The following is a 10,953-nucleotide window of genomic DNA, read 5'->3' as shown; positions in this document are numbered from 1 at the left end:
ACATTTCCACATTTCCTGAACAAGGCAATTATTTTGCCAGTATGCGCGGAGCACAAAGCAACTAGGCGGGTTGACAATTGGTCGTTTGGCTCCATTTTGTGTGCGGAAGACATTTTGTACACCATGGCGGGCGCAACCATGAGTTGCCACGTTTCCAACAGGCAGGCGCGGGTTCACCATCAGGCTACAAACCCTGCTTCCAGATCCACCGCCATAAGCGGAGAGAACTGTTCTAAAAAGAAAGAAATCCACGCACGTATTGTAAACCACAAAAAGCGTTTGTATGGGGGCACACATGCACACACACGGTGCAAAGATCCGCAGTAGGCTACTTGCATGTGAAGCTGGCATGCAGGCAGACATGAGCGGCCTGTGCACTGCATGCACTGACTCCATTTTGAGAATATTCTGTCTGTCTGTCTGTGTGTGTGTGTGTGTGTGTGTGTGTGTGTTGTGCAGTAGCCTAGCGACTGCGCCACGCTGTCATTTCCTCTGCGCCGGAGACAGAGAAATATGATGAAACAGAAGAAAAAGAGAGGTTACCCCCCCCCATGTTTCCCGGGTGGGGCCCATTATTACAGCCTGCATGTGTCTCCCATGCAGTCCAGAGCCGGCATGGCAGAGCACCCCTCAACTTTATAGATAGAGGCTATCCAGTATCCCCGCATGAGCAATGTAGCTGTTTACATTCAGATAACTTGTGGGGGTGTGTGTGTGTGTGTGTCTGTCGACTCCGGGGGGGGGGACGCCTTGGTGAGTGGTGGTAGCCTACTACAGAAGGTCCCTCAACCTTTGTTCCAGCGCTCTAAAACCGCCAGAGGTTCACTGGGTCATTTATGTAACATCATGACGGATACATTCTTTGATACATTCATGTATATTCATCGCTGGGGGGGCGGGGAGGGCTCGGCTGGGTGGTGCGTGGTTACGCATATGGTGTCATTTCGAATGTATGGCGTATTTGCCCCGCTTATACGGCCCCAAAAAGACCATAGGCCGGCCGCGTCCGTCGACTGGGACGGTGGGACCTTTGGACTTGTTGTCCGGAGTCCGGACCGGTGTGTGTGTGTTGAGAGCCTCTCTAATCAAACAGATCTATATATAGGTTAACTGCATGTCACTGCGCGTCTTCAAGGAAACCACTTCTTCTGCCCACATTTATGACTGATCTTCACCATCCATGCATCCATCATGATCCATGCACCGAGCAGAAAAAGAAACGAGTTCGGCGCATGTGTGGCTCTTACGTCGTGTTGCATAAAAGCCATGGCGCGCGCACGGCACCACACTGAACTGCACAGTGCACACCCACCCATCCATGCACGAGTACAGTACAGTACTACAGTAGTAGTAGCAGCAGCTAGGGCGCGCGTAAGCACGGAATGGGGGGCTCGCCTTGCGCGCGCGTGTGTGCGGGCGCGCGCACCACACACAGGCACACACACACACACACACACAGGCGCGCGCACACACTGTCACACACTCACACTCATCTGGTGAATACCCTCGGATAAGAGGGGGCTGCCCTCCTCCTCTCTCTAACCTACTCTATATAGACCACGTGGTTTCCTCTTTGCAAACAAAAAAAACGTGAATTCTAGTCGGTTGAGGGGCGGCGTCAAGCACTGCCAACAGAGAGAGAGAGAGAGAGAGAGAGAGAAAGAGAGAGAGACATTTCTCCCGACCCGTCCCGACCCCGATCCCGCCATAGTTATTCCCACTCTTCCAGCAGACTCACATCACCGCCGTCAGATCCACCCCCAGTCAGCCCAGTCCACTCCAGTCCGCCCAGTCAGACCCACACCTTCCACCCGCCGCCACACAGTGCGATACAGCAAGGCAGGCTTCTCTCTCCGTCTGCTGGGGACAAGCTGCAAGCAAGCCAGCCACACGGACCCTTTAATTTCTTTTATTCTGCTCAGCTTCCGAACTTACTGGATTTATTACTCATTTATTATACATTATTTTTTATTTTATTTTCCTTTCGTTCGTCCCCCTCGGTCTTTCCTTTTAACAGTTTTTAAAATATTGTTTTGGGGGGTTTGCAGTTTTAATTTGGAGGATCAGTCACTACTTTTCGTTTCGCTTTTTATTTTATTTGTATTATTCTATTTAAAATTCTAAATTTATTTTCTGGCGCTGTGGATAATAATCTGAAGTGGGATTTTTCGAGATCTGTCTTTTGGGGGTAACAACATCTTGTTGCATTTATTAACGAAACCAGGACAGTAAAGTTTGGTTCCTTGGCTTTGATTTTCTTCTTCAGTCTTTTTTTTCTTCCTTTCTGGGCTTGGACTAAAACAAAAACATCATCATTATTTTTCACCATGAACAAGCTATACATTGGGAACCTGCACGTCGGCGTGACTAACGAGGACTTATGTAAATGCTTTGAGGAACATAACATCCCATTCTCCGGACAATTTCTCATCAAAACAGGCTATGCGTTTGTGGACTGTCCGGACGATCAATGGGCGATGAAGGCTATTGAGGCGATTTCTGGTGAGTGAAGTTGTTGAACAGAGCAGAGCCGAGGCGAGCCCCCTCCACCTCCGGGTACTCTCATTCATCGGGGGGGAAGTAAGATTCACATGCCGGTGGAGCTGTGCCTATATAGGGCTGGGCATGAGCAGAATGTGTGTCCTCCCTGGACAATCAAATGATTACCCATGATTAATTAAATCGGTATGAATGTACATGCAATGTGGAGTCACACGCCCAAGAGAGCGAGAAATGCTCAACTTTTGCAGGGGGGAGGGACAGAGATATAGTGTAAACGTATAGCACACTGCAAGCAAGCCACGTTAGTGACCAAAACGGTTCAATCAATATTCCTACATCCAACATCTAACAGCATTTGGTACAAACAAAACGTGCCTATATGGTTGCATTTGCAAATGCGCTATTAATCTCGGTCCTTTAAAAATCGGCCTATACAAGTGTTATTGCCGCTAATCGAATCAGCCCCCATGCAGGCACTGTCTTTAGGTGGTGGAGAGAGCGAGAGAGAGAGAGAAGGCAACCCAGTGATGTATGAATCTCGTAGGGTAGGCTACCCCTCCCCCTTTCAGCCGGCAGCAGTCCACTATGACAAAGATATACGTTATGTATAAATATAGATAGGTCACACTAGATAACGGTTTACAAAAGCCGGGTCTCCTCGACCCCCGACGCAGGTCACAAGCTTTGTAACAAGACGTGCCCCCCACCCCCAGTAGGCCTATACATTTCCACCGTGTGGCTGTGAATAATATGTTTGTGCTGGTGGTGGTGTTGTAGGTGTAGGCTATGCTTTCCTGACTTCAATTCACACACACACAGAGAGGGTACATGTGATGTGCATGTGTTCCTTATACACACACAGAGAGAGAAGGTCGCCATGCTGGCCCCCTACGCATATATGCTTTCAGGATTCCAACTTAAGTCTTTTTCACTCCAACAACAAGCACTCACACTCACACACACTGACACACAGCTCCTCCAATAACGAGTGGGTTTACAAATAATGTACAAATGTTTACAGTAAACACAGGTGAATTACAACACAGTCGAGTCGATATAGGCGGGCATGTGCAAGTTGGAAAGTATACGTCTAAAACTGTTGCAGATGGCTGCATGTTGAACGAGCTTTTCAGGAGTTTGTTACCCAGTTTGGTTACTTGTTTTGCCCAGGCAGTTAGGCCTCGATCCCTGGACTGGATTCTTGCATATCTACAGCGTTTTCGGGCCTGCTTTTGTTCCCACATGGCTCTGGTTATGGTTAAATGCGTGTATAGGGCCTATACACGAGAAAGTTACTTATGTATTGCATCCTCAACAGTAATCGATACAAGCATTCAAAAACAAATGACCTATACCTTCAATTGAAGGCACCTGTGGCCGGTGAATGGTTATAGCATGTGTGTGCTATGTGATAGCATAACACAATCTGACGAATGCATATTGTTTTTGTTCAATTTTATTGATTTGTTTTAAATTATTTCCAGGTAAAGTGGAGCTCCACGGGAAACGCATTGAAGTTGAGCACTCGGTTCCCAAGAAGCAAAGGTACTTAACACCCCCCTCCCCTCCCTCCAACCTGCACCCCTATGTAGGCTATAGTTGTTGCATCTCAATAATCTATTGACCCTCCACGTACAAATTGTACAAATATAGTAGGCCTACCACACATTACAAATAATCGGTGTTAATAACACATAGGCTACAATGTGTGGATATTTTCCTGTTGGTGTTTTTACGTTACATTCGAAATTATTTTGGATTCCAGTGTTTACTGGTCTTGCCCCCCCCCCCCTCTCTCTCTGTGTGGCCCTCAACTTTTGTCGACTCCAAAGTGTGCTGAGTTGTGTCACAAATGGGCACGTCACGTGCCTTTTGATTCCGCTGGTAATAGCTTTCCGCTTTCCTCGTATTATTAGGCCTAATCAGAAAATAAGTTTGTTTTATCCCCCATTTGCCCGTGGACGAGAGATGGGCTTTAATAATGCCTCAATGCAACGTATGCACACTATTAGCACAGCATGTGCTAATATGTGCTGCCTTGGTAAAATCCCAATATGTATAGTCCCTTCCACCCTGCCTGTTATTTATTTAATTAATTGTTGTTTGCTTGTTTCTGTGATTTGAAATCACTCACGTTCTTTGACATCTAGGTGTGTTTGTATGTAACGATTACAATTGTGTGTGATTTTGGCTGGAGCATTTGTGTGGTCTAAAACTACAAGTAGGCCCATTAGCTTGTAGCTATACATTTTAAGACACGTTGCGTTTCCATTACGCCGCTCGTGACTTGGTGTTTGGTCTAATGTTGGATATAGGCTATACTATAGGGTATATTAACAGAGTTTTTTTTAATTAATGCTGTTACTAATGTGGTATACTAATTAATTGTATAGTGTATTATTTATCTAGTTTTGTTTAAATGTATGTGTTCGCAATGTAAACCTGGTTATAACGCATACAGTGAAAATCTGAAATTTTCAGATAAAACACGTGAAATTCTTTCAAATCCTCAACTAATTGAGTGTAATAGGCCAGTAGTGTATTTACATTTTTTCCTTCATCTTAGACTACGTTTTTAAATTAATTAATACAAATATAATAATATTGTGGTTAATTATAGTAATTATTTGTCAGGTTATACCAATAATAGCCGTGCCCCACGTATAAATATCAGACGTGCATTAGCCCAACACGTATTGCTTGTGGAAGACTGCATTTATTGTGTAATGTAGGCTATACTAATATCTCAACGTCATGTTGTCTGACGAGGTCTAATTGAGGCTTCAGATGGTGACTTTTTCTTTCGTCCAATTTAAGTTGTAGCCACGATAGAATGAAAGAGACACAACACATGCAGTCCTATCTCTGTTGTAGGCTACACTTCTCAGGGTAGTTAGACCAGATCTGTTTCAGTCTCAACCTATGGAAATTCATCCATGTCTTTAACCTTTGGCACAGATACGAGGGGGAGTCTTGTGCACACGTCTCCATTATATTCCGCCATTGGGGCACAGCACATGCGTGTCCACCATAGTAGTAGTAGTAGTAGTAGTAGGCTAGTATAGTAGGCCTATAGGCATCACAATACAGGCTGAAATGAACACGTATTCCCTCCTAACCGACTCGTGTTTGTCTTTGAATAATTCGCAGTGTGTCGTGGATTACACACCAGCGGGGATTAAAATTAATTTGACCACCTTTCTGGTAAAAGGGGTTGATTTCCACGATGCTTCCTCGCTGCGTCAATGCCGAGCGAGAAATGCGCTGTCAATGGGTGGTGTGTGACGCGTGTCTTAATATAATGCCCAGTGGTTCAGGCAATATGCACATTAATTATAATTGTGGAATTTATAGGCCATACCGTGCGGCCACTTATTTATTGTATTGTATTTTGATTGTACTTATTTATGTTACAAAACAGGGGCTCGTTCATATGCATGCAGGGCAACACGCTTCCATGCAGTAGTCGCCCAGATAAGTTTTATGGCTACAGTCTATTTAGGCATAAAGTGACCCAGGCCGTCTCCCTCATAATCATGAGACGCAGGAGTGATACAAACAACTGATTTGTGAGTGTGGGCTCCTACTATGGGGTCCATTTGAGGGGACTGGGGCCTGCTACCTTGGCTGCTCTACAACACGTGGTCACCACCCCCACCCGTGGGCGAAGTCACACAACGTCACGTCACTTGAGTGGGGGGGGAGAGAGAGAGAGAGGAAAATGGCGAAGCTCTGAATGAATGGAGAAGAACTAGAGGAGGCTATATGGGTGTGTTTTCTTCTCCCCCACTGTGGCGCTCTCACTGTTTCCTATAGTGCACCTCGTTTCAAAGATCTGGCCTAGTTCTGATCTTTTCTTTTCTTCCTTTCTCTTGGCTTTCCATTAATTAACTAATAGATTGATTTATTTGAATTGTTTTGCAAGTTGAGCTGTTTGAAAACGCACACAGCTGTAGCCTATAGCCTGCCTATAGGCTGTACTATAATGTTGTGAAATCCAAGGATCCATCTTAAAATGGCCGTTCATTCATGTAGGCCTATACCTATGTCAGAGAGACACTGTAGATTTTGAGCAACCATTTGCATGTTTGAATTTTTAAAGTGCATCATTATTATATAAGCACATTATTCTTAGTTTTGTCCATGTACAGTAGCCTATTGATTTTTGTATTCAAAATTTTACAGAAAATTGTATGATAGCCTTCAACTTACCGGTTGGCCTTTATACTTGATTTCGGACATTTAAATATATCCTATGTTTAATTAAGATTGAAAGAAGAAAGTCAGATTATTTGGAAAAATGTTGGACTTCCATTCCTATTTTAAGTGACTTTAAAATAAAGTGTTGACTTTATGAGTTATTAAATGAGGCGTCAAAGCATGCTGTGTGCTCTCATGCACCGGAGAGGCCACGTAAACTCAACAGTTAATTGTTCCGTTTCCTCTTTGGCAGAGAAAAAATAAATAATACCCTTCATGTTGACATAAAAGTTATAGCATGCACTCACTTCAAAACCAATTGCAGAAGTGAGTGCATGCTATAACTTTACAATGCAGTTGGTTTCTGTGTGAGTGTGTGTGTGTGTGTGTGTGTGTGTGTGTGTGTGTGTGTGTGTGTGTGTGTGTGTGTGTGTGTGTGTGTGTGTGTGTGATATAAACTTGATGCATTGTTATAATTTGTTTGACATGGAACATGCATGATTGTGTGACAGTTGGTTTTGTTTGTGTTGTGTTTACAGGCCTACTTACTGTACTGTACTTACTGTACTATTTGGGGGCCAAATGTCACCACAAGGAGAATTTGAGTAATAAGGGTTGCGTTAGGGAATGGCGAAAAATCATAAAATTGCTGTCCGTCTGTGTGTGTGTCTCTCTCTGTGTGTGTGTGTGTGTGTGTGTGTGTGTGTGTGTGTGTGTGTGTGTGTGTGTGTGTGTGTGTGTGTGTGTGTGTGTGTGTGTGTGTGTGTGCATGCATGCGCGTGTGTGTGTGTGTGTGTGTGTGTGCATGCTCAGCAACATGTTAGTAGTGTATGTCAAAACAACAGAGGTTTGTGTGTGTGTGTGTGTGTGTGTGTGTGTGTGTGTGGGCTCCCAAACAATTCCTCCACCTGTCAGAATGAAATATAAATGCAGCTTAGAACTGTGTGTTTGTTTACCCTGACCTGCTGCAACTTAAAAGTCACTGCAGGTTCAATATCTGCATCATTGTTTCACAACTCTGTTAAAAATGTCTTTGGGCAAGTCACTGTAATCCCCCAATGCTTGAAATCACGCATGCACACACACGCAATGCCCTTCATGGCGTGTGTGTGTGTGTGTGTGTGTGTGTGTGTGTGTGTGTGTGTGTGTGTGTGTGTGTGTGTGTGTGTGTGTGTGTGTGTGTGTGTGTGTGTGTGTGCATGTGTGTGTGTATCAAGCCTCTCTCCATTCATGTCTCGTGTGTGTCAAATTATGCATAAATACATAGACTAATGTGTTTAATATGTGACTGAGAACTTTAATAATATATGTACAACAGACAATTATGCTGAAGTTCTGTATTTTTCTCATCAAGTCGAGTGAAACGTGAATACAACATATTCATATCAATATGATTAGTCATATCATAATCATAGCATTATGACTAGTAGACCTATGTGAATGTATGCCTTATATTTACTTCAAAGTCACTGTCATGCCATGTATGGCAACATTCCATAGACACATTTATTTAAATCAACTAAAGTCCAAGCTAAAATAAATGCCATTTGTATAGGCCTATCAGTAACTATTTGCATTCGTATTTTAAACAATTTGCATTAGTGATCACTGATCAAGTTACACTATTAGTGTAACAGGGATGTAATTTGTAACTAACACAGAGGATTCGCCTTTAGTGTTGTGTGCTACTGAAGTTGGGTGTAGGTATAGGGTAACGTTTGTTTACCCTATAGTTGACCAACAACACTACCCGCGTCTGTGAGGTCTTAAATGGTGAGTTGTTCAGTGTTAACTACGCTAATTAATTAATTGGAACAGCTAGGGGACCCACCCACCCACCCTGACAAGCACTTGGAATTGTAGGAGTTGAGGCGTTACATGTAGTTTATTTCGGTTCTACAGATACATTTTGTGAAAATAGCAGATCTACAAGCTGCAACCTTGTAGATAGGGCATTTTCAGAGTTTTGTCTCATATTATTTGACGTGTTTGTATAGTTTGTTGATTACTTTAGTGTTCATATGTAATTTTTTGGAAGTTGAGCCCCAGAGTTTGTGTATGCAGGCTCACAGAGGAACCTGGAACGACAGAGGAGAGAGCAGAGTGGGTGGGTGGGGTTGTGAGAAGGGGCGAACACGTGGAGGGGAGAGGGAGAGAGGCTGGCGAGAGAGGAGAGAGGGGGAGAGACCTCCCTTATTGTACACTCACTGAGCTCCCCTTACATAACACTGCAATGGAGAATGTATGGACGCACTGTACTCTACTCCCTGTGTGTGTGTGTGTGTGTGTGTGTGTGTGTGTGTGTGTGTGTGTGTGTGTGTGTGTGTGTGTGTGTGTGTGTGTGTGTGTGTGTGTGTGTGTGTGTGTGTGTGTGTGTGTGTGTGTGTGTGTGTGTGCTCACGCACCATGTGCATGGCATGCATGAGTGACAAAAACACATTCAGTAAAAATGCATATATTAGCCTATACTGTAATACAAAAAAAAACAGAAACTCCCATGAATCTACCCCATGTCATGTTGCTAAATAGTGTATTTCCAATCTTCCATTGGGGGCATATTCCATTTGTATAGCTATAGCAGGCTAACTGATGTTACCTTCGTTAAGACGGTCACATTTGGTTTCAAATCCACTTCAGTCCCTTTGCTTTACTATTACAGCAGCAAAGTGTACAACAGCAAGCATGCTGCTGAGACTTTGTGGTGCTCAATGTGCAGAGTAGACAGAGCAAGGCATTGACACTGCCAGGGTTGAGGGTTTCCTTCCCTGTGCAGCTCAGTGGGGTGTGATTATGAATCCCGCTATAGGCTGAGGCAGATCTGTGTCACCTTATAGCTTATAACCACTTTAACCATTATTTAAACTATAGCTATTGAAAAATAGCAGATCTACAAGCTCATAGATCTGCAAGCACCGAGTGCAGCGCTACGAGCTTGTACGTCAGCTATTAAAACAAAATTGTGACAATGTGTGCAAAGCTTTGACTATATATTCTTTCACAGCGAACATTTTTTAACTTTGCTTCTGGGGGTCCCGGCTGGAACAACACGTTTTGAGATGGGGGAGTCGGCGAGTGGGCGAACATTAAATACATTTTAGAGGTCCTTAATTGACACGAAATAGTTTGAGATCCACTTTGTGAAACATTCACAAAACTGTCAAGATTTGGAAGACACGTGTAGTAGAACCTGGTCTCAGGTCTCAATGGGTTAACACTGCCAGTGTTAGACAGGCTGATAAGATGGAGTAGGTGACACTGCACTCATTCTGAACATAAGGTGACGCTGAACAGCAAGAAGATGACACTAGTCATACTGAACAACTGGTTTTCAAACCTTTTTTTTCTTCATATCAAGGCCCATTTGAGCCACGGACCACCATTTGATGAGATTTACAGTAGCCTCTCAGAACCAAAACGCAGAATATTTTGTTCAGTGCTGTATGGACGTGGTACCAGAGACAACAAGCAAACGATCAAAATCATTCTACATTCTGTAATTGTGTAGACTTAAGGTCATTACACACTGGCGAATTAGCGACGCGATGCGAATAAGCGATCTGAAAATGCGAAATATTGCATGTTGCAGTTCGCCTGCGAATCTCTGCAAAATAAGACACCAGAGCGAACAAATAAAAGCGAAAACGGTCGCATTTTCGCACATTCGCACATTCGCCACTGATGTGGAAGCTTGCATGGACTTCAATTGGGTTTTTTTAAATGCGAATTATTCGCACGAATATATCGCGTTGCTAATTCGCCAGTGTGTAATGACCTTAAGTAATACAGGTGTTTAACAATAATGCAACTCTAGAGAGTTATCGTGTACAATATGAAATCAAATACACTCTCAAGAGTCAAAGATCTACTATCCATCATTTAGCATATGGGGACCACCTGAAACCTCCTCAAGGACCACTGGTGGTCCCCGGACCACATGTTCAGAACCACTGATCTAGGGTTTCTCAAAGTGGGGTCCAGGAATCCCCATGGGTTCTCTCCAGGGGATCCATGCAGCACTTCCCCAGCAAAATGAGGAACAGTTTTAAACGCTTAAAGGAGAATTCCATGCTAGAAGGCTTTCTTACATTTATTTACACCAAAGAGGTCCAGGTGTTATTTTGTGCAAAAGTGCATTATTGGCTATTTCCCCTAATATACTGTAAGCCCTCAATGGGGGTTGGGTTTTTGTGCCAATTCGCTTATTTCCATCGAAATCAGTAGTAAAGTGTGCCATGTGGGATACTATTTACA

The 10,953-nt window shown here is 43.7% G+C and overlaps 1 protein-coding gene across 2 annotated transcripts in view; it reads left to right on the top strand.

Moving 5' to 3' along the window:
• The first annotated feature begins 1,742 nt into the window (after nt 1-1,742).
• igf2bp1 (insulin-like growth factor 2 mRNA binding protein 1) overlaps nt 1,743-10,953 on the top strand; it is a 77,054-nt gene continuing 67,843 nt past the window's right edge. For both annotated transcript variants that reach the window (XM_083780103.1, XM_083780102.1), the window contains exons 1-2: nt 1,743-2,502; nt 3,987-4,047. In XM_083780103.1, coding sequence (XP_083636229.1) covers nt 2,328-2,502; nt 3,987-4,047 — 236 coding nt within the window. In that variant the 5' untranslated portion in view covers nt 1,743-2,327. The remainder of the gene's footprint in view (nt 2,503-3,986; nt 4,048-10,953) is intronic.

The sequence above is a fragment of the Protomyctophum parallelum genome (genome assembly GCF_964188405.1).
Source record: "Protomyctophum parallelum genome assembly, chromosome: 13".
Classification (NCBI taxonomy): domain Eukaryota; kingdom Metazoa; phylum Chordata; class Actinopteri; order Myctophiformes; family Myctophidae; genus Protomyctophum; species Protomyctophum parallelum.
This window is presented reverse-complemented; position numbering and strand designations above follow the sequence as displayed.